Below are 27,997 nucleotides of genomic sequence, written 5' to 3' on the forward strand. Positions count from 1 at the left end.
TTCCTTTAGAGATTGATGGATTCTTGTTGTCTTGAGGAATTAAGGGCTACAGGGAGAATGCTGGTAAGTGGAGTTGAAATGCCCATCAGCCATGATTGAATGGCGGAGTGGACTCGATGGGCCGAATGGCCTTACTTCCACTCCTATGTCTTATGGTCTTATGAGAAGGGGCATTTAGTTCTGGGATGTGGTGAAATGGCCGAAGCAGGTATTTTGTATCAGTCTCTACAGTGGAGGGCATTAATAACATGCCGGTTACTGACAGCGAGACAAAGGTAGGTGAGGACCTGGAAACAAGCATTATTACAGAAGAGTTAGTGTTGGGCAAGCTTATGGGCCGAAGGACAGACAAGTCTCCTGGCCCTGATGGAATGCATCCTAGGGAACAAAAAAGAGATGGCAGGAGAAATAGCAATAGACAATAGGTGCAGGAGTAGGCCATTCGGCCCTTCGAGCCAGCACCACCATTCATTATGATCATGGCTGATCATCCTCATTTAGTATCCTGTTCCTGCCTTATCCCCATAACTCTTGATTCCACAATCCTTAAGAGCTCTTTCCAACTCTTCCTTGCAAGTGCATTTGTGGTAATTTTCCAAAACTCGCTGGACTCTGGGGCAGTTCCAGCAGATTCGAGAACAGCAATGTGATGCCACTTTTTAAAAAGGGAGGTAGGTAAAAGATGGGGAAGTATAGATCAGTGAGCTTAACCCCTGTGGGGAAGATGTTTGAGTCAAATATCAAGCAAAAAATAGCTAGGCATCTGGATGTTAGGCCAGGTGATAGAGTTGGAGGTGAGTGAGCACTTTGGTGACAGTGACCACAATTCGGTTATGTTCGCTCTAGTAATGGAAAGGGATAGGTATATAACGCAGGACAAAAATTATAGCTGTGGGAAAGGCAATTACGGTGCATTTAGGCAAGATTTAGGATAAGAAACTGCAGGGGATGGGCACAGTCGAAATGTGGAGCTTATTCAAGGACCAGCTACTGTGTGTCCTTGATAAGTATGTTCCTGTCAGGTAGGGAGAAGGTTGTCGAGAGAGGGAGCTGTGGTTTACTAAGGAAGTTGAATCTCTTGTCAAGAGGAAGAAGAAGGTTTATGTTCACACAAGATGTGATGGCTCAGTTAGGGCGCTTGAAGTTACACATTGGCCAGGAAAGACCTAAAGCCAGAGATAAGAAGAGCCAGGAGGAGACATGAGAAGTCATTGATGGATAGGATCAAGGGAAATCTGAAGGCTCTCTATAGGTATATCAGGAATAAAAGAATGACTAAAGTAAGATTAGGGCCAATCAAGCATAGTAGTGAGTCAGAGGAGATAGGGGAAGCACTGAATGAATATTTTTCATTACTATTCACACGAGAATAAGACAATGTGGTTGAGGACAATACTGAGATACAGGCTACTGGACTAGATGGGATTGAGGTTCAAAAGGAGGAGGTGTTAGCAATTCTGGAAATAGGTAAGTCCCCTGGGTCAGATGGGATTTATCCTCGGATACTCTGGGAAGCCAGGGAGGAGATTGTAGAGCCTTTGGCTTTGATCTTTATGTCATCATTGTCGACAGGAGTAGTGCCAGAAGACGGGAGGATAGAAAATGTTGTTCCCTTGTTCAAGAAGGGTGTAGGGCCAACCCTGGAAATTATAGGCCAGTGAGCCTTACTTCGGTTATGGGTAAAGTGTTGGAAAGATAATAAGAGACAGGATTTATAATCATCTAGAAAGGAATAAGCTGATTAGGGATAGTCAACACGGTTTTGTGAAGAGTAGGTCATGATTCACAGACCTTATTGAGTTCTTTGAGAAGGTGACCAAACAGGTGGATGAATGTAAAGTGGTTGATGTGGTGTATATGGATTTCAGTAAGGTGTTTGATAAGGTTCCCCACGGTAGGCTATTGTACACAATGCAGAGACATGGATTGAGGGTGATTTAGCAGTTTGGATCAGAAATTGGCTAGCTGAAAGAAGACAGGGTGACGGTAGATGGGAAATGCTCATGCTAACGGGATTACGCAAGGATCTGTTTAAGGTAAACTGCTGTTTGTGATATTTACAGATGAGGAAGTAGAATGATGGGTTAGTAAATTTGCAGAGCTGGGTAGAGAAGTGGCTGCAAATGTGTTGCTGGTCAAAGCACAGCAGGTTAGGCAGCATCTCAGGAATAGAGAATTCGACGTTTCGAGCATAAGCCCTGGCAAATGGACTTTAATGTGGAAAAGTGTGAGGTGATTCACTTTGGATGGAGTAAGAGGAATACAGAGTACTGGGTTTATGGTAAGATTCTTTGTACTTTAGATGAGCAGAGAGATCTCAGTGTCCAGGTACATAGATCCCTGTAAGTTGCCACCCAGGTTGATAGGGTTGTTAAGAAGGCATACGGTGTGTTAGCATTTATTAGTAGAGGGAATTGAGTTTCGGAACCATGAGGTCATGCTACAGCTGTACAAAACTCTGGTGTGGCCACATCTGGATTGTGTACAGTTCTGGTCACCACATTATAGGAAAGATGTGGAAGCTTTGGAAAGGATTCAGAGGAGATTTACTAAGATGTTGCCTGGTATGGAGAGAGGTCTTATGAGGAAAAGCTGAGGGACTTGAGGCTGTACTCATTGGAGAGAAGAAGGTTGAGAGGTGACTTAATAGAGACGTATAAGATAATCAGAGGGTTCAATGGTGGACAGGGAGAGCCTTTTTCCTCAGATGGTGACGGCTAGCACGAGGGGACATAGCTTTAAATTGAGGGGTAATAGATATAGGACCGATGTCAGAGGTAGTTTTTTTACTCAGAGTAGTAGGGGTGTGGAACACACTGCTTGCAACAGTAGTAGATTCGCCAACTTTAAGGGCGTTGAAGTGGTCATTGGATAGGCATATGGATGATAATGGAATAGTGTAGGGTAGATGGGCTTCAGATTGGTTCCATAGGTCAGCACATCGAGTGGCAAAGGGCCTGTACTGCACTGGAATGTTCTAAATGTTCTATGTTCGAGATAGAAATTATCCCTTTGGGAAGACGCAGCATGGGTTCATGAAGGGCAGGTCAGGCTTAACTAATCTACTGGAGTTCTATGAAGACATTACGAGCAAGGTGGACAAAATGGGACAAGGTGCCATACAAGATGCTGCTGCATAAGATAAAGGTGCTCGGCATTACAGGTAAAGTATTGGCATTGATAGATGGTTGGTTGACTAACAGGAAGCAAAAAATGGGAATAGATGAGTGCTACTCTGGTGGGCAATCAGTACCTAGTGGTGTGCCTCAGGGATCAGTATCGGGACTGCAAGTACTCACAATTTATATCGATGTTTTTGAGTTGGGGACCACGTGTAGTGTGTGAAAGTTTGCAGATATACTCTGTGAGTGGCAGAGCAAAGTGTGCAGAGGGTTGTGAAACTTTGCAAAGGGACACAGATCGTTTCAGTGAGTGGGCAGAGGTCTGGCAGATGGAATCCAATGTTAATAAACATGAAACCATCCATCTTTTAGGGTTAATATTAAAAAGGATTATTTTTTGGATGGTGAAAGGTTGCAGCTGTGCAGAGGGACCTGGGTGTCCATGTGGATGAATTACAGGGGGTTGGTCTGCAGCTACAGTGTGTAATTAGGAAGGCAAATGGAATGCTGTCCTTCATTGCTAAAGGGATGGAGTTTAAAAGCAGGAAGGTTATGTTGCAGCTGTACAAGGTGCTGGTGAGGCCACACTTGGAGTAATGTGTACAGATTTGGTCTCTTTACTTGAGAAAGGATGTCCTGGCACTAGAGGGGGTGCAGAGGGGGTTCACTAGGTTGATTCCAGAGTTTAAAGGGTTGGCTTATGAGGAGAGACTGAGGAGACTAGGATTATATTCATTGGAATTCAGAAGAATGAGAAGGTGAATCTTATAGAAACATATAAAATTATGGAGGGAATCGATAAGATGGAAGTAGAGAGGATGTTTCCACTGGCAGGGGAAACCAGGACAAGAGGGCATAGCCTCAGGATTAGACGGAGCAGATTTAGGACTGAATTGAGAAGGACTTCTTCACCCAGAGGGTTTTAAATCGATGGAATTCCCTGCCAAGTGAAGTCATTGATGCAGCCTCAGTAAACACTTTTAAAGCTAAGGTAAATATTTTTCTGAAAAATACAGAAATTAAGGATATGGTGAAAACGCAGGTAAGTGGAGCTGAGGCCATGAAAAGATGAGCCATAATTTTATTGAATGGCAGAGCACGCTGGAGGGGCCAGATGCCTCCTCCTGCTCCTCGTTCTAATGTTAAAGCCCTGGAGAGAATGCAAAGGTGATTTACTCAAATAATACCAGGAATGAGGGATTTTAGATTGGAGGAAACGTTAGAGAGATTGGATTTATTCTTCTTGGAGTGGAGAAGATTAAAATGTGACTTTATTGATGTATTCAAAATGATGAACAATTTTCACAGAATCTAAAAGGATATTCTGTTTCCACTCATTGGTATGTCAGTAACCAGGGGTCGCATTTCAAGATTGTCAGCAAGAGAGCTAGGAGTGAGATTCAGAGAAATTTCTTTAATCAAAGAGTGGTTAGGAGCTGGAACGTGCTGCCTGGGAGATTGGTGTAGAGGGATTCCATAATGCCCATACCCAGCAATGCCCATACCCAGTAACATCCATACCCAGCAATACCCGTACCCAGTAAAGTCCATACCCAGTAATACCCATATCTGGCGAAGTCTGTATAAGGCAAAGTCCATACCCGGCAAAGTCTATACCCACTAATTTCCAATGAAACATGCCCATTTTCCTGTTCTCATCATCCACCAAAGCAGGGCAGTCAGCACAGTGAACTGGAGCAGGTTTGAGGGGCTGAATGGCCTCTTCCTGTTCCGAACTGTTATGTTCCTGTGCCTGAAAGGTGGCAGAAATGAAGGCCCTTATAAAATGGAAAATCTGGGATATGAACTGGAATACTGTGACCCACAGATCCAGAAAGTGATGGATGATGGGGTTAAGCTGAATGATTTCTCTTTAAGCAGCTCTCAAACTATGGGTTAAATGACCTCTCCCTGTGTGTGCTGTAACTTTCTATAGTGCTCTGGTTAGACTAGTGCTTCCAGCGCTCCTCAAACATTCCAGAAGATTCCCCTGGCCTCGGAAACGACTCAGACACCACTAGCCATGCGGTTGATGCAGCTACCACCCCCACACTGATTGATGATGTCACTTCCGCCCCCATCATGGTCACTCCCACAACCACTTCCCACCCTCACAATTCCTCATGCATCACACATGACATCACGTCCGCCCCTCACATCATCGCTGATGCCACACGCTCCGTGACTTCTGCCACCCCTACTGCCGTGGTCACCACCACTTCCACCCCCACCAGCGCCACTCACCTGCATTCTGCTGACACACCCCCCACAGACCCCACTGTCACTATCCCCACCCCCGAGAACCCTGAGGGGCACACTACCCCTGCCCATGACTCCACCCCCATTCCCCCCACCATCACACCCACTCCAGGTACTGGCTCCGCCCCACTCCCAGCTCCACACCCACACCAGATCCCAGCTCCCAGCTCTGCCGGGTTTTCACCATCCCCTCCAGACCTCCCCCACACTGAGGACGAACGATCAGTCCTCAGCAAAGGACTCACCTTCATCCCCCTCCGTCCACGCATCAATGAATTTAATACACGCCGTGACGTCGAATAATTCTTCCATCGCCTCCACCTCCGAGCTTACTTTCACAATCAGGATTCCCGCCCACCTTCCGAGGACCCCTTCGCCCACCTCCAACACACTGCATCCACCTGGACACCCCGCGTTGGCCTATTACCTGCCCTCGACCTCTTCATTTCCAACCGCCGCCGGGACATTAACCGCTTCAACCTGTCTACCCCCCTCCCCCACTCCAACCTCTCACCCTCACAACGCGCTGCCCTCCAATCCCTCTGCTCCAATCCCAACCTCACCATCAAGCCAGCGGATAAAGGGGACGCACTGACCTCTACACCGCTGAAGCTAAACGCCAACTCGAGGACATCTCTTCCTACTGCCCCCTTGACCATAACCCCACCCCACCATCACCCAGACCATACAGAACCTCATCACCTCAGGAGATCCCCAACCCACAGCTTCCAACCTCATAGTCCGGGAACCCCGCACTGCCCGGTTCTATCTCCTTCCCAAGATCCACAAGCCTGACTACCCTGGCCGACCCATTGTCTCAGCATGCTCCTGCCCCACTGAACTCATCTCTACCTACCTCGACACTGTCCTATCCCCAGTAGTCCAGGAACTCCCCACATATGTTCGAGACACCACCCACACCCTCCACCTCCTCCAAGACTTCCGTTTCCCCGGCCCACAATGCCTCATCTTCACCACGGATATCCAATCCTTCTACACCTCCATCCGCCATGACCAGGGCCTCCAAGCCCTCCGTTTTTTTTCCTCTCCCGATGTCCCCAACAGCACCCTTCCACCGACACGCTCATTCGTTTGGCCGAACTGGTCCTCACCCTTAACAATTTCTCCTTTGAATCCTCCCACTTCCTCCAGACCAAAGGGGTAGCCATGGGCACACGTATGGGCCCCAGCTATGCCCGTCTTTTTGTTGGCTACGTAGAACAGTTTATCTTCCGTAATTACACAGGCACCACTCCCCACCTCTTCCTCTGCTACATTGATGACTGCATTGGTACCACCTCGTGCTCCCACGAGGAGGTTGAGCAATTCATCAACTTCACCAACACATTCCACCCTGACCTTAAATTTACCTGGACCATCTCTGACACCTCCCTCCCCTTCCTGGACCTCTCCATCTCCATTAATGATGACCGACTTGACACTGACATTTTTTACAAACCCACCGACTCCCACAGCTACCTAGATTACACCTCTTCCCACCCAATCTCTCGCAAAAATGCCATCCCGTATTCCCAATTCCTCCGCCTCTGCCGTATCTGCTCCCAGGAGGACCAGTTCCACCATAGAACACACCAGATGGCCTCCTTCTTTAGAGACCGCAATTTCCCTTCCCATGTGATTAAAGATGCCCTGCAACGCATCTCGTCCACATCCCGCACCTCCGCCCTCAGACCCCACCCCTCCAACTGTAACAAGGACAGAACGCCCCTGGTGCTCACCTTCCACCCTACAAACCTTCGCATAAACCAAATCATCCGCCGACATTTCCGGCACCTCCAGGGATATATTTCCCTCCCCACCCCTTTCCATCTTCTGCAAAGATTGTTCCCTCCATGACTACCTGGTCAGGTCCACGCCCCCCAACAACCCACCCTCCCATCCTGGCACTTTCCCCTGCCACCGCAGCAACTGTAAAACCTGTGCCCATACCTCCTCCCTCACCTCTATCTAAGGTCCTAAAGGAGCCTTCCACATCCATCAAAGTTTTACCTGCACATCCTCTAATATCATTTATTGTATCCGTGGCTCCCGATGTGGTCTCCTCTACATTGGGGAGACTGGATGCCTCCTAGCAGAGCGCTTTAGGGAACATCTCCGGGACACCCGCACCAATCAACCACACCGCCCCGTGGCCCAACATTTCAACTCCCCCTCCCACTCTGCCGAGGACATGGAGGTCCTGGGCCTCCTTCACCGCCGCTCCCTCACCACCAGACGCCTGGAAGGAGAACGCCTCATCTTCCGCCTCGGAACACTTCAACCCCAGGGCATCAATGTGGACTTCAACAGCTTCCTCATTTCCCCTTCCCCCTCCTGTCCCTAGTTCCAAACTTTCAGCTCAGCACTGTCCCCATGACTTGTCCGGACTTGTCCGACCTGCCTATTTCCTTTTCCACCTATCCACTCCACCCTCTCCTCCCTGACCTATCACCTTCATCCCCTCCCCCACTCACCCATTGTACTCTATGCTACTTTCTCCCCACCCCCACCCTCCTCTACCTTATCTCTCCACGCTTCAGGCTCACTACCTTTATTCCTGATGAAGGGCTTTTGCCCAAAACGTCGATTTTGCTGCACTTTGGATGCTGCCTGAACTGCTGTGCTCTTCCAGCACCACTGATCCAGAATCTGGTTTCCAGCATCTGCAGTCATTGTTTTTAGCCAGTGCTTCCCCTCGCTGATTTGTAAAAAGTGCTAGATCTGACCCTTCCTTTGTTGAACAGAAATTTACCTGAAATCAGAAAGAGGATTAAAAAGGTCTGAGTCAGATAAACACAGGGTCCATGAAATAACTATGTGGAGCAGGAGTGATAGTGTCTGCTCTTCCATTTCTTGTCCCCACAGGCTGGAGATGATCTCTTTGATTGTGTTGGCAGCTTGCTGTGCTGTGGGGACCCTGGCATGTGGTAAGCTTTGTCATTTACAGTAGAACATAGTAAACTACTGCACAGAACAAGCCTTTCGGCCCACGATGTTGTGCCGAGGATTAGTCCTAATGTAAAATAAAATAACCTAACCTACACACCCCTCAACTCACTGCTATCCATGTGCATGTCCAGCAGTCGCTTAAATGTCCCCAATGACTCTGCTCCCACCACCACAGCTGGCAACGCATTCCATGCATCCACAACTCTCTGCATAAAGAACCTACCTCTGACATCTCCTCTATACCTTCCTCCTAATATCTTCAAACTATGTCCCCTCATACCAGTCCATCCTGCCCTGGGGAAGAGTCTCTCTATCTATTCCTCTCATTACCTTGTACACCTCGATCAGGTCTCCTCTCTTCCTCCTTCTCTCCAGAGAGAAAAGTCCGAGCTTACTCAACCTTTCTTCATAAGGCAAGCCCTCCAGTCCTGGCAGCATCCTGGTAAACCTTCTTTGCACTCTGTCCAAAGCCTCTGTATCTTTCCGATAGTAGGGCGACCAGAATTGGACACAATATTCCAAGTGTGGTCTCACCAGGTTGAACTCCATCTGCCATTTCTCAGCCCAGCTCTGCATCCTGTCTATGTCATGTTGCAGCCTGCAGTAGACCTCTATACCATCGACGACACCTCCAACCTTTGTGTCATCAGCAAATTTACTAACCCACCCCTCAACCTCCTCATCATTTATAAAAACTACAAAGAGCAGAGGCCGAAGAACAGAGCCCTGCCGTACCCCACTCAACGTTGACCTAGGGGCAGAATACTTTCCATCTACAACCACTCTCTGCCTTCTGTCAGCCAGCCAATTCTGAATCCAGATAGCCAAATCTCCCTGTATCCCATACTCCCTGACTTTATGAATGAGCCTACCATGGGGAACCTTATCAAATGCCTTGCTGAAGTCCATATACACCACATCCACTGCTCGACCTTCATCGACCCGTCTCGTCACCACCTCAAAGAACTCAATAAGATTTGTGAGGCACAATCTGCCCTTCACAAAGCCTTGCTGACTGCCTTTAATCACACTATGTTTTTCCAAATAGTCATAAATTCTATCTCTCAGAATTCTTTCCAAAACTTTGCTGACCACAGACGTAAGACTGACTGGTCTGTAATTGTCAGGAATTTCCCTATTACCCTTCCTGAAAAGAGGAACGACATTTGCCTCCTTCCAATCCTCCGGTACGTCTCCCATGGAGAGTGAGGAGGCAAAGGTCCTCGCCAGCGGCTTAGCAACCTCCTTTCTCGCTTCCCGGAGCAGCCTGGGATAAATCTGGTCTGGCCCTGGGGACCTATCAATCTTAATGTCTTCCAAAGTTTCCAGCACATCAACTTCATCAATCTCGATCTGGTCAAGCCTGTACCCCAGCTCCTCAAAGTTCCCATTCACAACAAGGTCCCTTTCGTTGGTGAAAACCGAAGCAAAAACCTCATTTCGGGATTTCGGGCTTCCCCTAACTGCTCAGACTCCCTACATAAGTTCCCTCCGCTATCCCTGACCGGCCCTACCTTCTCCCTCATCATCCTCTTATTTCTCAGTATGAATAAAATGCCTTTGGGTTCTCCCTAATCCTTCTTGCCAAGCCTTTTGTCGTGTCCCCTCCTGGCTCTCCTCAGTCCATTTCTGAGCTCCTTTCTAGTAAGCCTGTAATCCCCTAAAGCTGTGCTAGATCCTTGCTTCCTCCACATTATGTAAGCTGCCTTCTTGCTTTTGACGAAAAACTCCTCTGTTTTGTCATCCAAGGTTCCTTAATCTTACCCGTTCTTACCTGTCTCAGAGGAACAAATCTGTGCGTCACTTACAACAACTGCTCCTTAAACAGTCTCCACATGTCTGCTGTGCCCTTTCTGTTGCAACAATGCCTGTCTGATAGCATCATAATTTCCTTTTCCCCCAACTAAATGTCTTTTCTCGGTAACTGCTCCTTTCCCTCTCCAAGGCTGTGGTAAATATGAGGCAGTTGTGGTCACTGTCACCAAAGTGCTTTCCCACCGTGAGATCTGATACCTGTCCTGGCTCATTGCCGAGCACCAAATCCAAAATGGGCTCTTCCCTCGTTGGTCTGTCTACACACTGAGTAAGGAAACCCTCCTGAATACACCTGACAAAAACAGCTCCATCCAAACCATCTATACCTCGGAGGTTCCAGTCGATATTGGGAAAGTTGAAATCACACATAACAACAACGCTGCTACTTTGCATTTTTCCAGAATCTGCCTGCCCACGCAATCTTCAATCTACTGCTATTAGAGGGGTCTGTAGCAAACACCAATGAGGTGGCTGTTCCCTTGCTGTTCCTAACTTCCACCCATACTGACTCAGTAGACAAACCTTCCTCAACAACCTTCATTTCTGTAGCTGTGACGCACTCCCTGATTAACGATGCTACACCCCCTCCTCTTTTTCCACCCTCCCTGATCTTTTTAAACATAGAGAGTCACAGAGTCATAGAGATGTACAGCACGGAAACAGATCCTTCAGTCCAACCCGTCCATGCCGACCAGATATCCCAACCCAATCTAGTCCCACCTGCAGCACTTGACCTATATCCCTCCAAACCCTTCCTATTCATATACCCATCCAAATGCCTCTTAAATGTTGCAATTGTACCAGTCTCCACCACATCCTCTGGCAGCTCATTCCATACACGTACCACCCTCTGCGTGAAAACGTTGCCCCTTAGGTCTCTTTTATATCTTTCCCCTCTCACCCTAAATGTATGCCCTCTAGTTCTGGACTCCCCGACCCCAGGGAAAAGACTTTGCCTACTTACCCTATCCGTGCCCCTGATAATTTTGTAAACCTCTATAAGGTCACCCCTCAGCCTCCGGCGCTCCAGGGAAAACAGCCCCAGCCTGTTCAGCCTCTCCCTGTAGCTCAAATCCTCTAACCCTGGCAACATCTTTCTAAATCTTTTCTAAACCCCTTCAACTTTCACAACATCCTTCTGATAGGAGGAGACCAGAATTGCACACAATATTCCAACAGTGGCCTAACCAATGTCCTGTACAGCCGCAACATGTACTCAATACTCTGATCAATAAAGGAAAGCATACCAAACACCTTCTTCACTATGCTATCTACCTGCAACTCCACTTTCAAGGAGCTATGAATCCGCACTCCAAGGTCTCTTTGTTTAGCAACACTCCCTAGGACCTTACCATTAAGTGTATAAGTTCTGCTAAGATTTGCTTTCCCAAAATGCAGCACCTTGCATTTATCTGAATTAAACTCCATCTGCCACTTCTCAGCCCATTGGCCCATCTGGTCCAGATCCTGTTGTAATCTGAGGTAACCCTCTTCGCTGTCCACTACACCTCCAATTTTGATGTCCTCTGCAAACTTACTAACTGTACCTCTTATGCTCGCATCCAAATCATTTATGTAAATGACAAAAAGTAGAGGACCCAGCACCGATCCTTGTGGCACTCCACTGGTCACAGGCCTCCAGTTTGAAAAACAACCCTCCACCATCACCCTCTGTCTTCTACCTTTGAGCCAGTTCTGTATCCAAATGGCTAGTTCTCCCTGTATTCCATGAGATCTAACCTTGCTAATCAGTCTCCCATGGGGAACCTTGTCGAACGCCTTACTGAAGTCCATATAGATCACCTCTACTGCTCTGCCCTCATCAATCTTCTTTGTTACTTCCTTGAAAAACTCAATCAAATTTGTGAGACATGATTTCCCACGCACAAAGCCATGTTGACTATCCCTAATTATTCCTGGCCTGTACAAATACATGTACATCCTGTCCCTCAGGATTCCCTCCAACAACTTGCCCACCACCAAGGTCAGGCTCACTGGTCTGTTGTTCCCTGGCTCATCCTTACCACCCTTCTTAAACAGTGGCACCACGTTAGCCAACCTCCAGCCTTCCGGCACCTCACCTGTGACTATCGATGATACAAATATCTCAGCAAAAGGCCCAGCAATCACTTCTCTGGCTTCCCACAGAATTCTCGGGTACACCTGATCAGGTCCTGGGGATTTACCCATCTTTACCCATTTTAAGACATCCAGCACTTCCTCCTCTGTAATATGGACATTTTGCAAGATGTCACCATCTATTTCCCTACATTTTATATCTTCCATATCCTTTTTCACAGTAAATACTGATGCAAAATATTCATTTAGTATCTCCCCCATTTTCTGTGGCTCCACACAAAGGTTGCCTTGCTGATCTTTGAGGGGCCCTATTCTCTCCCTAGTTACCCTTTTGTGCTTAATATATTTGTAAAAACCCTTTGGATTCTCCAAAGCCAAAGCTATCTCATGTCCTCTTGTTGCCCTCCTGATTTCCCTTTTAAGTATACTCCTACTGCCTTTATACTCTTCTGAGGATTCACTTGATCTATCCTGTCTGTACCTGACATATGCTTCCTTCTTTTTCTTAACCAAATCCTCAATTTCTCTCATCATCCAGCATTCCCTATACCTACCAGCCTTCCCTTTCACCCTGACAGGGATATACTTTCTCTGGATTCTTGTTATCTCATTTCTGAAGGCTTCCCATTTTCCAGCCGTCCCTTTACCTGCGAACATCTGCCTCCAATCAGCTTTTGAAAGTTCTTGCCTAATACCGTCAAAATTGGCCTTTCTCCAATTTAGAATTTCAACTTTTAGATCTGGTCTATCCTTTTCCATCACTATTTTAAATCTCATAGAATTATGGTCGCTGGCCCCAAAGTGCTCCCCCACTGACACCTCAGTCACCTGCCCTGCCTTATTTCCCAAGGGTAGGTCAAGTTTTGCACCTTCTCTAGCAGGTACATCCACATACTGAATCAGAAAATTGTCTTGTACACACTTAACAAATTCCTCTCCATCTAATCCTTTAACACTATGGCAGTCCCAGTTGATGCTTGGAAAGTTAAAATCCCCTCCCATAACCACCCTGTTATTCTTACAGATAGCTGAGATCTCCTTACAAGTTTGTTTCTCAATTTCCCTCTGACTATTGGGGGGGTCTATAATACAATCCCAATAAGGTGATCATCCCTTTCTTAATTTTCAGTTCCACCCAAGTAACGTCCCTGGATGTATTTCCGGGAATATCCTCCCTCAGCACAGCTGGAATGCTATCCCTTATCAAAAACGCCATTCCCCCTCCTCTTTTGCCTCCCTTTCTACCCTTCCTGTAGCATTTGTATCCTGGAACATTAAGCTGCCAGTCCTGCCCATCCCTGAGCCATGTTTCTGTAATTGCTATGATATCCCAGTCCCATGTTCCTAACTATGCCCTGAGTTCATCTGCCTTCCCTGTTAGGCCCCTTGCATTGAAATAAATGCAGTTTAATTTATCAGTCCTACCTTGTCCCTGACTGTTTGACTTGCTCCTTTTCCCAACTGTACCAGTCTCAGATTGATCTCTTTCCTCACCATCTCCATGGGTCTGGGTGGGTTGTGCTTCGGCGGGTCGGTATGGACTTGTTGGGCCGAAAGGCTGTAACTGTAAGTACTGTAAGTAATCTAATCTAATCTAAACCCACTGTACTCACTACTGCAGCCTTTTTATTGGACAGACTTAAAACAACAATTAACTGATCTGATTCTGTGCTGTGACTTCCCCCAACAGGTTCCTCCAAGATTAGCTGTGAATTTCACTGTTTGTTAATTTTCCCAGACGCACTCCCATGTCGAGCGATACATTAATTCAAAAACAGCAAAGGCAGTAACTGTGCAGGCCCTCTCCCTCCTGCACTGCCCTCACCATGTGCTTCCTTTGTCTGCCCTTCTCCCTTTTAAAACTGCTGTTGTTTTGACTTTTTTTCCCAAAGTTCCAAAATAATGCAACAGCATATACAACAGGAATTGCTGTTCCTGGAATTTGAGGAAATCACCTCCAGTACCTCAAATACCTCAAAGGAAGGAGCAGCTCTTACAGCCAGAGATTTTTCCCATCCTCCATCTTGGATTAGCCAGAATAAACGTTCTAAACCCTGGAACCATTCCTGCCCCTGTGAAACCCAAGTCTCCGTTATGGCCACAAAATCATAGTCCCAAGTACTGATCCATGCTCTAAGTTCGTCAGTCTTATTTCTGACATTCCTTGCGTTAAAGCAGACACACTTTAACAGATCCCTTTGTTTCCTCACGTGAGAACCTTCCCGATAGATTCACTACATTCTGTCACTGTCCCTTCTGCAACTGCCCCCCTCTCAGATATGTAGCTTTGATTCCCACCCCCCTGCCAAACTAGTTTAAACCCTCCCAAACCACACAAGCAAATCTCCCACCCAGGATATTTGCACCCCTCCAGTTCAGGTACAACCCATCCTTCATGTACAGGTCCCACCTTCCCCAGAAGGTATCCCAATAGTCTAAGTATCTGAAGCCCTCCCTCCTGCTCCAGCCTCTCAGCCACATGTTAAGCTGCACTCGGCCGGTTTCTCACCTCACTGTCTCGTGGCACCGGTAGCAAACCTGAGATCACTACTCTACCCATCCTGCTCTTCAGCTTCCAACCTAACTCTCTGTAGTCACTTTTCAGATCCTCAATCCCCTTCCTGGCTATATCATTGGTGCCAATATGTACCACAATTTCTGGATGCTCACCTATCCCCTTCAGAATCCTGTAAACCCGATCGGTGACATCCCGGATCCTGGCACCAGGGAGGCAAGGTACCTTCTGGGAGTCCCGTTCCTGACCACAAAATCTCCTGCCAATCCATCTAACTGTTGAGTCCCCCACCACTAGCGCTTTTCTATTCTCCCCCTTTCCCTTCTGAGCCTCAGTGCCAGGCTCAGTGCCAGAGACCTGACAGCTAGGGCTTTCCCCTGGTAGACCGTCCCCACCAGCAGTATCCAAAATGATATACTTATTGCTGAGGGGAATGGTCACAGGGGATCCCTGCTCTGACCGTCGGTTCCCTACCCCGCCCCCCTGACTGTAACCCAGCTGTCCTTATCCTGTGTCGAGGGAGTGACCACCTCCCTGTACATCCTCTCAATAACTCCCTCTGCCTCCCAGATGATCCACAGTTCATCCAGCTCCAGCTCCAGTTCCCTAACTCAGTTTTCGAGGAGCTGGAGTAGGGTGCACTTCCCACAGATGTGGTTGGCAGAGACATGTGTTGTGTCTCTTACCTGTCACATTCTGCAGGAGGAACATGCAACTGCCCTATCAGCCGTACCCCAGTAATCTGAAAGTCCACACAGGACTAAACAAGGAAGAGAAAACCTGAAAACTTACCGAGTTTACAGACTCTGAGCAAGGTTAGAGGAGATGGGTGGGAGGCAGGCTCTACGTGTAGAACATAGAACAATATAGCACAGAACAGGCCCTTCGGCCCTCGATGTTGCACCAACCTGTGAACTATTCTCAGCTTGTCCCCCTACACTATCCCAAAATCATCCATGTGCTTATCTAAGGATTGTTTAAATCTCCCTAATGTGGCTGGGTTACCTACATTAGCAGGTAGGACATTCCACCCCCTTACCACTCTCTGAGTAAAGAACCTGCCTCTGACATCTGTCTTAAATCTATCACCCCTCAGTTTGTAGCTGTGCCCCCTCGTACACGCTGACGTCATCATCCTAGGAAAAAGACTCTCACTGTCGACCCTATCTAATCCTCTGACCATCCTGTATGTCTCTATCAAATCCTCTCTTAGCCTTCTTCTTTCCAATGAGAACAGACCCAAGTCCCTCAGCCTTTCCTCATAAGACCTTCCCTCCAGACCAGGCAACATCCTGGTAAATCTCCTCTGCACCTTTTCCAATGCTTCCACATCCTTCCCGAAATATGGGGACCAGAACTGTACACAATATTCCAAGTGTGACCGCACCAGCATTTTGTATAGTTGCAATGTAGGATCTCGGGTTTAGATTTCGCCCACTTAAAAACTTCTCAGCAGCCCTCGTTTCTCTCTGCCCTCTCTCTTTGCCACTCTGTTCAAGGTGGAGAGAGGGCTGCTCATCCCTGAAGTGAATGCTTCTCCCAAGTATCACTCCTGGTCTATAGCACGATTGGAACTGAGAATAGGAGTAGGCCAGACAGCTCTTTGAGCTTCTTTCCCCATTCCATAAGAATCAAGGTGATTTTCCACTGCACATTGCCATCTGTTTCTCAAACAACAGCAATGCACATAGGAGGCCATTCAGCCCACTGAGACTGTTTCAACTTCCTAGATAAAAACAAGGACTGCAGATGCTGGAAACCAGAGTCGAGATTAGAGTGGTGCTGGAAAAGCACAGCAGGTCAGGCAGCATCCGAGGGGCAGGAAAATCAACGTACATCAACTTCCTGCAAGAGCAATGTAGGGGAAGACAATTCTAAGTATCTACAACCCTTTGAGGGAAGAAATGTCTCATCATCACAATCTGCAATATCCTGAGACTGTGCTGCCCTGTTCTAGATCCTCCTATGTGGGGGAAACAGTCCGTGGATGGACCCTGTCAGACACCTTTGCATTTCAATGAGATCACTTCTCATTCTTCCAGAGCATACTAACCCTATTCACTGAGTACCTCATTGTAGGACCATCACTTATTGCAGGAATGATATGAACTTTTCCTTTCCACCTCTGAGTAAAATACATCATTTTGTAAATAAGCAAACCAAAACTACACACAGTAATCTGGCTGCGGTCTGACTAAAACAGAGCACAATTATAGTAACTGCTTTACTCTTATACTCCAATCACTGGGCTGTAAAAGGCAGCCTGCAAGATGTCTTCCTAATCAGCAAGTTAACTTTGTGTTCCTTGTATTAACACACTCAGATCTCTCTAAACATCACTCTCTACAAGTTTCATGTTTTTCTTATGAACAAAGTGAATAACATCACATTGCCCCACATTACCCTCCACTCAATCCTGTTGCCTGCCCTTGTCCCTTTGTATCCTCCTCACAGTTTCTACTCCCAACCAGCTTTGTGTTGTTAGCAAATGTAGAACTCACAAGTGAACATGTTTCCTCTGGTAAGTCATTAGTGTCGATTGTAAATAGCTGAAGCTCCACATTAATCCTTCGGCACTCCATTAGTCATATCTTGCTAACAAAAAATAATGAGCCACTTATATTGACTCTCTACTTCCTGTCTATGAACCAATCCTCTACCCGTACCGATGCATTAGCCCTAACCTGTTGAACTTGTCTATTAGCCTTTCATAATCTTAAAATACTCAGGGCTAAAGGAATCAAAAGGTAGGAGGAGAAAGTGGGAACAGGGAACTGAGTTGGATGATCAGCAATGACTATATTGAACAGGGAAGCAGGCTTGAAGTGTTGAATGGCCTCCATCTGTTCCTATTTTCTATATTTCTATGTTTATTTTGTTGTATGTGTTTGAATGGGTTTGAAAATCCAGTTACATTACATCTACTGGGTCCCCAATAGTTACTGTCCACTAATTGCACAATCAAAAAGCTCAAATTAATTTCCCTTTTATAAACTCATCCTAACTTTCTCTGATCACACTGTACCTTACTAAAGGAGGGGTCCTAATTTGAAGGTGATTGGAGGAAGGTATAGGGGAGATGTCAGAGGTTCTTTACACAGAGAGAGTGGTGGGTGTGTGGAATGCATTGCCAGCGGTGACTGTGGAGTCAGAGACATTAGGAATATTTAAGCAACTGCTAGACAAGCACATGCTTGGCAGTAAATTGAGGGGTGTGTAGGTTAGGTTGATCTTAGATTAAGGTAAATGCTCAGCATAATATAGTGGGCCAAGGGTCTGTACTGTGCTGTAATGTTCCATGTACTACATAAAGGACCATAAAACCCAAGGTACAGAAGGCACTTAACAGGGTAGATGTGTAAAGGTTGTTTCCCCTTGGAGGAAAGTCTAGGGCCAATTGGCATCATCTCAGAGTAAGGGGTCACCCAGTTAAGTCAGAAGAAAAAGAATTTCTTGAGGAGAATCTGTGAAATTTTTTACTTCAAGAGGCGGGATCATTAAATATCTTCAAGGCTGAGATGAACAAATTTTTAATCAGTAAGGGAATTGAGGTTCATGGGGATGAAGTAGGAAAATGGAGTTGAGGATTATCAGACTGACAATGGTCTCACAGAATGATGGAGCAGAGTCGATGGGCTGACTGGCCCGCTTGTCTTATAATTGTAAAGGAATTATCTTAGCGACACTTCACTGCTCCCCCAGAATGGCATGTGTATCACTGAGTAAGGAAGAGGACACTCTATGCCTGGCCTAACCAAGGCTCCAAATTACTGCAGTAAGACAGCTTTCCTCCTGTGTTCAAATCTTCTTGTGATAAAAACCAACGTGCCATTTGTTTTAATTACTTGGTCTACCTTCAAATTTACTGTCAGTGACTCATATTCCTTTGAAGATCAACACTTCCTAGCCTCTCACTATTTAGGTAGGACTCTGTAATTCTGTTCGCCAGTAGATAACCTCACATTTTTTTTCACATTGTCCTTCATCTGCCAGTTTTTGCCCACTCACGTAGCCTCTCTAAATCCCATGGAAGCATTTTTGCTGCCTGTTCACCACTGCCACACTCTAGTTTTATGTCAACGTTGGTGATGAACTGCCTTCCTGAACCACTGCAGTAGGTAGACCCACAATGCCCTAAGGGAGGGAATTCCAAGATTCTAACCCAGCGACAGTATCGTAACGGTGTTATATTTCCAGGTCAAGATGGTGAGTGGCTTGGAGGGGCGCTTGCAGGGAGTGGTGTTCCCATATATCTGCTGCCTTTGTCCTTTTAGATTGTGGATGCGGTGCCCATCAAGTGGGTTGCTTTGTCCTGGATGGTTTCGTGCTCCTTGAGTGTTGTTGGAGCTGCCCCTATCCAGGCAAGCTGACTACAAACAGGTTATGACTTCAGAGAGCGTTTCCTGAGTGGAGCTGAAGTATAGATCATTTAGTGAAAGGTAAGAGAGGATTGGAGTATGAATGATAGTGTCTCTCACTCTTGGAAAAGGAAATATGGAACAGGGACTTGGTGGCGAGGTATATCTCATAAACCTCAGACAGAGAGGGTTAATCCAGTTCAAGTGAAGAAGTCATTAAACTGGCCTTTACCAGAGTCAAGAATAGGAATGGAAATCAGACTGAAATGATTTTTTAAGAGAAAATTGGCAATAAAGTTTGCAAAATGATGGTCCACGCCAGGAATTAGAGAGAGAGAGAGATTAGAAATTGACAGTCCTTTCCTCAGACATAGAACATAGAACATTACAGCGCAGTACAGGCCCTTTATCTTATATGTCTCTATTAAGTCACCTCTCAACCTTCTTCTCTCTAACAAAAACAGCCTCAAGTCCCTCAGCCTTTCCTTGTTAGACCTTCCCTCCATACCAAGCAACATCCTAGTAAATCTCCTCTGCACCCTTTCCTCAGCTTCCACATCCTTCTTATAATGCGGTGACCAGAACTGTACACAATACTCCAAATGCAGCCACACCAGAGTTTTGTACAGCTGTAGCATAACCTCATGGTTCCAGAACACAATCCCTCTACTAATAAAAGCTAAAACACTGTATGCCTTCTTAACAACCCTGTCAACCTGGGTGGCAACTTTCAAGGATCTGTGTACCTGGACACTGAGATCTCTCTGCTCATCTACACTACCAAGAATCTTACCATCAGCCCAGTACTTTGCATTCCGGTTACTCCAACCAAAGTGAATCACCTCACACTTGTCCGCATTAAACTCCATTTGCCACCTCTCAGCCCAACTCTGTAGTTTATCTATGTCTCTATGTAACCTAAAACATCCTTCATCACCATCCACAACTCCACCGACCTTAGCGTCGTCTGCAAATTTACTAACCCACCCTTCTACACCCTCATCCAGGTCATTTATAAAAATGATGAACAGCAGTGGACCCAACACCGAACCTTGCGGTACACCACTGGTAACTGGACTCCAGGATGAGCATTTCCCATCAACCACCACCCTCTGTGTTCTTTCAGCAAGCCAATTACTGATCCAAACTGCTATATCTCCCACAACCCCATTCCTCTGCATTTTGTACAATAGCCTACTGTGGGGAACCTTATCGAACGCCTTGCTGAAATCACATACACCACATCAACCGGTTTACTCTCATCTACCTGTTTGGTCACCTTCTCAAAGAACTCAATAAGGTTTGTGAGGCATGACCTACCCTTTACAAAATGTGCTGACTATCCCTAATCAAATTATTATTTTCTAGATGATTATAAATCCTATCTCTTATAGCCTTTTCCAACACTTTACCAACAACTGAAGTGAGGCTCACTGGTCTGTAATTACCAGGATTGTCTCTATCCCCTTCTTGAACAGGGGAACCACATTTGCTATCCTTCAGTCTGCCCTGCCCTCCAGAATGAAGGGCAGGGGTTTTGTGAGGAGGGGGTAATGATGGTCCATTTGAAGGGAAGCGGGTCAGCACCAGAGGGGAGAGAAATGTTGACAATGTCAACTGACACAGGAAGTGTGGGTGTCCAATATAAGACCATAAGACATAGGAGTGGAAATAAGGCCATTCGGCCCATTGAGTCCACTCCGCCATTCAATCATGGCTGATGGGCATTTCAACTCCACTTACCCGCATTCTCCCTGTAGCCCGTAATTCCTTGTGACATCAAGAATTTATCAATCTCTGCCTTGAAGACATTTAGCGTCCCAGCCTCCACTGCACTCTGCAGCAATGAATTCCACAGGCCCACCACTCTCTGGCTGAAGAAATGCCTCCGCATTTCTGTTCTGAATTGACCCCCTCTAATTCTAAGCTAGTATCCACGGGTCCTAGTCTCCTCGCCTAACGGAAACAATTTCCTAGCATCCACCCTTTCCAAGCCATGTATTATATTCTAAGTTTCTATTAGATCTCCCCTTAATCTTCTAAACTCCAATGAATACAATTCCAGGATCCTCAGCTGTTCCTCGTATGTTAGACCTACCATTCCAGGGATCATCTGTGTGAATCTCCGCTGGACACGTTCCAGAGCCAGTATGTCCTTCCTGAGGTGTGGGGACCAAAACTGGACACAGTACTCCAAATGGGGCCTAACCAGAGCTTTATAAAGTCTCAGTAGCACATCGCTGCTTTTATATTCCAACCCTCTTGAGATAAATGCCAGCATTGCATTCGCTTTCTTAATCACGGACTCAACCTGCATGTTTACCTTTAGAGAATCCTCGACTAGCACTCCCAGATCCCTTTGTACTTTAGAGGATTGTACTTTGTACATGGAGGATTTGATGATTTGCCCATCTTTTATTCCATCACCAGGTTTCCAGAAGTACATTATAACAACACTTTTAGATCCAATACAGGTCATTCTGCTGCAACGCGCATTTCATTAACATGAATTAACGTTTCATTAACATGAATTAACATGAATTTGTGGTTGACTAATTGAAGCTGCTGTTTCTAAAGTGCGCACTTTTAAAATGCTGTAATGCAATTACATCACCAATACTTTAAGCACTGCTTCTGAAGTGTGGGTTTTCTACTATGCGGGGCTGCACAAGTTTGCAACCATCGTGTTATAGAAGTACCATCTGTACAGGAGTTGGTTTTGGGTGTATTTTGCAGATGACATTATGAGCTGCAGAATGTAGCCTTGCTTTGGTAAATGGAGCGCAGTGAGTGAACTGGCACCCTGTCATTAATACAGTGCTGGGCAGTACATGGGGTGCCGGAATGTGTTACGACAGGAGTATTGCTGGAAAAAGACACACCTTTTCAAAGGGTATCCTCTTGTACGCATCAGGACAATTCTCAAGAATACCAATTCACAGGGAAAACCAACATTGATGCTGCATGGGTGGAGTTTGCTGACTGGGAGGCAAGTGCTTTCTTCTGATAGGTGGAAGCAATATCATGGAGAATACAGCTATTGATACTGATTGACAGTTAACTACCAGACTTTGTTTACATATTAATCACTGTGTTGAGTTGAAACAGGTACAGTGTGTGTAGATGGTCTTTTTTGTCTGTAAAGGAAAGGTCCCTGGGCTTTAGAATTTTAGAATCATATGCCAAGATAACATCTCAGCCCAATTCTGTCATTTCACTTTCTATTGTCACAGACCATGAAGAGATGTCCAAAAGAACTAAGGGTAATGTGAGGAAAAGCTTTTTCTCACTCAGTGAGTAGTTAGGGAATGGAATGCACTGCCTGGAAATGTGGTGCAGACAGATTCGATTGAGGAAATCTAGAGGGACATTGGATGGTTACTTGGATAGAAGTGTTGCACAAGGAAGTGAGAGAAAAGACTGGCACTCGGCAATGATGCTCAGTTGGAGAGCCAGAGTGGGCATGATGGGCCAAATAGCCTCCTTATACGCTGTAACAATTCTGTGATTGTGGGCAGAATGACAGCTTCCATAATGAGGAAAGTTTGTTGTCAGAGCATTCAGGAAGTCTATTTGTATTTACAGGGAACGTGGCCCTCGGAGGGAATGCATCTCAGTCAAGTACTAACTGGGGAGGAGATGCGAACAGAGCCATCGATGGGAATCGAAATGCCTTCTATGGTAACCTGTCTTGCACTCACACTAACACCGATGATGAACCCTGGTGGAGTCTCGATCTATTCACTGCTGTTCCGGTGTTGTGTATAAAGATCACCAATAGGCAGGATTGCTGCTGGCAACGCTTGAGGAACATTGAGATCCGTGTTGGCCTTTTCCCCGCCACCCAGAACGACAAAAACCAAGTGTAAATATATCACATTGTCTTACTAATCCAACTGACTGCAGCAGTTAGACATTGGTCCTGGAAATACTCTACAGGTCAGAGAGTGTCTGTGCCGAGAGGCAGTTCATGTGGAAAGGTTAAGATCTGTTTCTCATGACAGATACTGCCTGGCCTGGTGAGTTTCGCCAACATTTTGTGTCCTGTTTCTAGTCCAGAGATTCTGACTGTGAAAGCAAGATGACCGGGAAAGATTCACTGACAGGGCTACAGCACAGGGAAACACGGGGGGGAGAGGATCAGGTGGATTCAAAGGATCAACAAAGAGATCTTGAAGCCAGATTTCTCTTTGGGAGCTTGTGGGAAGGAGATGGTACAATCAGGCAGGTCACAAGGAGAGAAATGGACACACCACAAACACAGAAACCTCACAGGAATGTGCTAAACCAGAGAAGGATCCCAGATACTGATTGGTGAGATTTTAACCCAGTTAATTTAAAATCGAAGGCAAGTGTTAAGTATTTAGGATCTTCTTTTGGATAGTTTCCCAATTACTAATCTCAGTTAGCCAGCCCTCTCGTCCACACAACAGGAGTTTCCCTTCGCTCAGTGTGACCAGCAGCAACTGGGTGAATTATTCTCTAATTCCATACACACCCCATTCTGTGTTTCTCTGAGGAGTCAGCTACATAAATCCTCTCCGGACATCAAAACCAACGTCCAGGAGCAAAAGAGGATCCTGGGTCTGCAGTCGATGGAGCTTTGAAGGATGAGGAAGGTTCTCACTGAGAATCACCTACAGAATCCTGAGAGGTCTGGGTAGAGTGAACGTGGAGAAGATGTTTCCACTGGTAAGGACTGGGATCTGAGGGCACCACCTCAGAGTGAGGGGACAACCCCTTAGAGATGAGGAGTAATTTCTTCAGCCAGAGGTGGGGGGTGAATCTATGGAACCCATTACCACAGAGAGCTGTGGAGGCCAAGTCAGTGAGTTTATTTAAGACAGAGATAGACAAGTTCTTGGATCAGGGGTTAAGGGGAAAAGGCAGGAGAATGGGATGAAGAAACCCCATGATTGAATGGCATCATTCTGCTCCAATATCTGACGGTTTTATGGACTGTGTTTCATTCCTGAGGCAGGTATACAGTTGGGTAATCTCCTGGCTCACAGCACCCAGCCTAGAGAATGCAAAGGCTGGCTGGAAGAACAGTGTGTGTTCGACCATGGTACAGGAGAAGGCCCTTCGGCCCATGAGAATGCTTCCCCATCCAATTGTATCATGGCTGATCAGGCATTCCTCTCATCCACTTTCCTGCCCTTACCCTGTAATCCTTAATTCCCTGACTGATGAAGACTCTCTCGATCTCAGCCTGAAATATCCACATGGACTCTGCCCCCACAACTCTCTGTGGCAAGGAGTTCCAAAGACTCTCAATCCCATCTCAGTCTTCAATTCTTTATTTCAATTCAATCTTTATTCTGAGACTATACCCTCTGGTCCCAGACTCTGGCATGAGGGGGAAATATTTACCCCGTCCAACTCCAATGAGATCACCTCTCATTCTTGTAAACTTCCCATCCAACCTGTTGGCCTTTGATGATAAGACAATCCCTTCACACCGGGGACCATCCTAGTAAACATTCGCTGAGCTGCCTCCAATAAAATCATATTTTTCCTTAAATAAGGGGACCATAATTGCTCCCAGCGTCCCAGGTGTGGTCTCATCAGCACCTTGTACAGCTGCAGTAAGATTTCAATAAACTTTGATACAGTGAAAATGTATGTGAGGGACAAATTGCTGCTGAAATCAGGTTTCTGATTTGGACCAGACCCAGTGGAGGGGAGACAGAAAGAAAAGCTGAAGTCCAGCCCAGGAACAGGCCCTTTGGCCCTCTAAGCCTGTGCTGATCATCATGCCCAAACTGAACTGAAAAACAAACCTTCTGCCTTTATTCAGTCCGTCTCCCTCTGTTCCCTCCTTGTTCCTGTAACCATCCAGATGCCTCTTCAATGTCCCCCACGTGCCTGCTTCCACCACCCCTCTGGCAGTATGTTCCAGCCTCCTCCCACTCTCTGCATGAAAGTCTTCCCTTGTGCATCTGTGAAGGTGGCACGGTGACTCAGCCTCAGGGGACTGTCTGTGTGGAGTTTTCACAATCTCCCCGGGTCTGCGTGGGTTTCCTCCCACAATCCAAAGATGTGTAGGCCAAGTGAATTGGCCGTGCTAAATTACTCATTGTGTTAGGGGCATTAGTCAGATGGAAATGGGTCTGGGTGGGTTACTCTTCGGAGGGTTGGTATACACTTGTGGGGCCTAAGGGCCCGTTTCCACACTGTAGGGAATCTAATCTAATCTCTCTTAGACTTTCCCCCTCTTACCTTGAACCTGTGACCCCGTGTAATTAAACTTCAACCCTGGGAAATAGCCTCTGACTATCCACCCTATCTCTGCCTCTCACAAATGTGGAGACCTCTATCAGGTCTCCTCTCAGCCGCTGTCTTTCCAGTGAAAACAATCCTAGTCTTTTGAACCTTTCTTCATAGCCAATGCCCTCAAGACCAGGCAACATCCTGGTGAACCTTCGCCGCACTGTCTCCAAAGCTTCCATGTCCTTCTGGTAGTGTGGTGACCACAGCTGCACACAATACTCCGAATGCAGCCTATCTTTGTAACATGGTCTGCCAACTCTTGTACTCCATGCCCCAACTGAAGACGGGCATACCCTATGGCTTCATGACCTTGGCCACCTGTGTTGCCACTCGTAGGGAGCTGTGGACATGCATGCACAGATCCCTCTGCATGCATGTTAATGTTGCCAAGTGTTTTGCCATTTACAGTATAATTCACGTCTAACTTTGATCCTCCAAAATGCATCACCTTACGTGTCTGAGTTAAACTCCAGCTGCCCTTCTGTGCCTAAGTCACCAATCTGTCTATATCCTCTTGTATCCTTTCACAATCGTTGGTACTGTCAGCAATTCCACTAACCTTCGTGTCATCTGCAAACTTACTAATCAGACCACCCATATTTGCTTCCAGGTCATTAATATATATATTAAAAAGCAAGACTTGACCTGTGTAACATCACTAATTACCAGCCTCCATTCTGAAAAACATCCTTTCACCATTACCCTCTATCTTCTGTAACCAAACCAGTTTTGTATCCATCCAACCAGCCCACCCCAAATCCCACGTGATTTTAATTTTTGTACCAATCTGCCATGTGGGACTCTATCAAATGCCTTCTCAAAGTCCAGATAAACTGCATCTACAGCCCTTCCCTCAATCACTTTTGCCACCTCTTCAAACAATTCATTCAGGTTGGTGAGACATGGCCTTCCCCAAATAAAACAATACTGCCTGTCAGTCACTATTCCATTTTCTTCCAAATTTGCAGGTACCTTGTCCCTCAGTATCTTCTCCGAAAGCTTCTCCTTCACAGATTTCAGGCTCACCGACCTAGAATTTCCTGGATGATCCCTGCTTCCTTTCTTAAACAAGGGAACAACACTGGCTCATCTCCAGTCCTCTAGAACCTCGCCCTGTGGTGAAGGAGGATGTGAAGATATCTGTTAATGCCCCAGCTATTTCTTCCCTTGCCTCACACAGTATCTTTGGATAGAACCTGGCCCTGGCGACTTGTTTACCTTAATGCAATTTTGAATACCCAAAACGTCTTCCTTCAATATAGGGTGGCACTGTGGCTCAGTGGCTAGTGCTGCTACCTCAGTGCCAGGGACCTGGGTTTGATTCCAACCTCGGGTGACTGTCTGTGTGGAGTTTACACATTCTCCCCATGTCTGTGTGGTTTCCTCTGGGTGCTCCGGTTTCCTCCCACAGTCCTAAGATGTGTAGGTCAGGTGAATTAGCCATGCTAAATTGCCCATAGTGTTAGATGCATTAGATTAGACTTACAGTGTGGAAACAGGCCCTTCGGCCCAACAAGTCCACACCGACCCGCCGAAGCGAAACCCACCCATACCCCTACATTACCCCTTACCTAACACTATGGGCAATTTAGCATGGCCAATTCACCTGACCCGCACATCTTTGGACTGTGGGAGGAAACCGGAGCACCCGGAGGAAACCCACGCAGACACGGGGAGAACGTGCAAACTCCACACAGTCAGTCGCCTGAGTCGGGAATTGAACCCGGGTCTTCAGGCGCTGTGAGGCAGCAGTGCTAACCACTGTGCCACCGTGCCGCCCACCATTAGTCGGGGTAAATGTATGGGAATGGGTCTGGGTGGGTTACTCTTTGAAGGGTCGGTGTGGACTTGTTGGGCCGAAAGGCCTGTTTGCATACTGTAGGGAGTCAAATCTAATATACTGGCACTCTCTAGAATATTCACACACTCATTCCTCACCTCAACATCAGTCATGTCCTTCTTCTTGGGGAATACCAATACAAAGTACTCATGAAGGATATCTCCTACTTCTTGTAGCTCCACGCGCAACTTCCCTCCTTTGTCCTTGAGTGGGCCTCCTCTTTCCCTTGATACCCTCTTCCTTTTAGTAGACGCATAAAAAGCCTTGGGATTCTCCTTGACCCTGTTTGTTAAAGACATTTCATGGGCCTATTAGTCTTCCTAACTGTGCATTTAACTTGCTTCCCAATTTCTCTATACCCAAGAGCTTTGTCCATTTGTAGCTGCCAAGACCTATCATATGCTTCCTTCTTCCTTTTGACTAAGCAGTACAAGCCTGCAGTGAAACTCGGGCCAGGGAGAGGTAGGCGTGTTGTGGTGATGTCCCTGGACGAGTTATCCACGTTAGCGTGGTCACAGATTCAACTCTACTCACTCTGGCTACACCTGGAGTTAGTCAGAATGTAGAAACTGAGAGCTGCCCCGTCTAGACAACCCAGCTTTCTCATGGGATTATTTTAATGTTTTGCCTTTCAGATGTGGAAACATTGTGGGCCTCAGAGCAGGAGAAACTAAAGTTATTAGCTGTGGTGGAATGCTTGGTCGATTCATCAACATCCACAAGAAAGAAAAAGGCATCCTGACTCTCTGTGAGTGTGAGGTTTATGCACACAATAAGATACTGTAAC

General features: G+C 46.5%; 1 protein-coding gene across 1 annotated transcript; it reads left to right on the plus strand.

Annotated features, from left to right (window-relative positions):
- The first annotated feature begins 248 nt into the window (after window positions 1-248).
- On the plus strand, window positions 249-27,996 carry LOC132816257 (fucolectin-like). Its single transcript, XM_060825754.1, has 3 exons — window positions 249-275; window positions 22,616-22,962; window positions 27,846-27,996. The coding sequence occupies exons 1-3, from the start codon at window positions 249-251 to the stop codon at window positions 27,994-27,996; spliced, it is 525 nt and encodes a 174-aa protein (XP_060681737.1).
- Window position 27,997: the final 1 nt, after the last annotated feature.

Source organism: Hemiscyllium ocellatum, chromosome 5, assembly GCF_020745735.1.
Source record: "Hemiscyllium ocellatum isolate sHemOce1 chromosome 5, sHemOce1.pat.X.cur, whole genome shotgun sequence".
Taxonomy (NCBI): Eukaryota; Metazoa; Chordata; class Chondrichthyes; order Orectolobiformes; family Hemiscylliidae; genus Hemiscyllium; species Hemiscyllium ocellatum.

Excerpts from the sequence above, each read along its gene's own strand:
- LOC132816257 (XM_060825754.1), top strand. The coding sequence starts at position 249 with ATGCCGGTTACTGACAGCGAGACAAAG. Across the intron at positions 276-22,615 it reads TTACTGACAGCGAGACAAAG|AATGACAGCTTCCATAATGA; the intron begins GTAGGTGAGGAC and ends GATTGTGGGCAG. Across the intron at positions 22,963-27,845 it reads CAGAACGACAAAAACCAAGT|ATGTGGAAACATTGTGGGCC; the intron begins GTAAATATATCA and ends TTTGCCTTTCAG.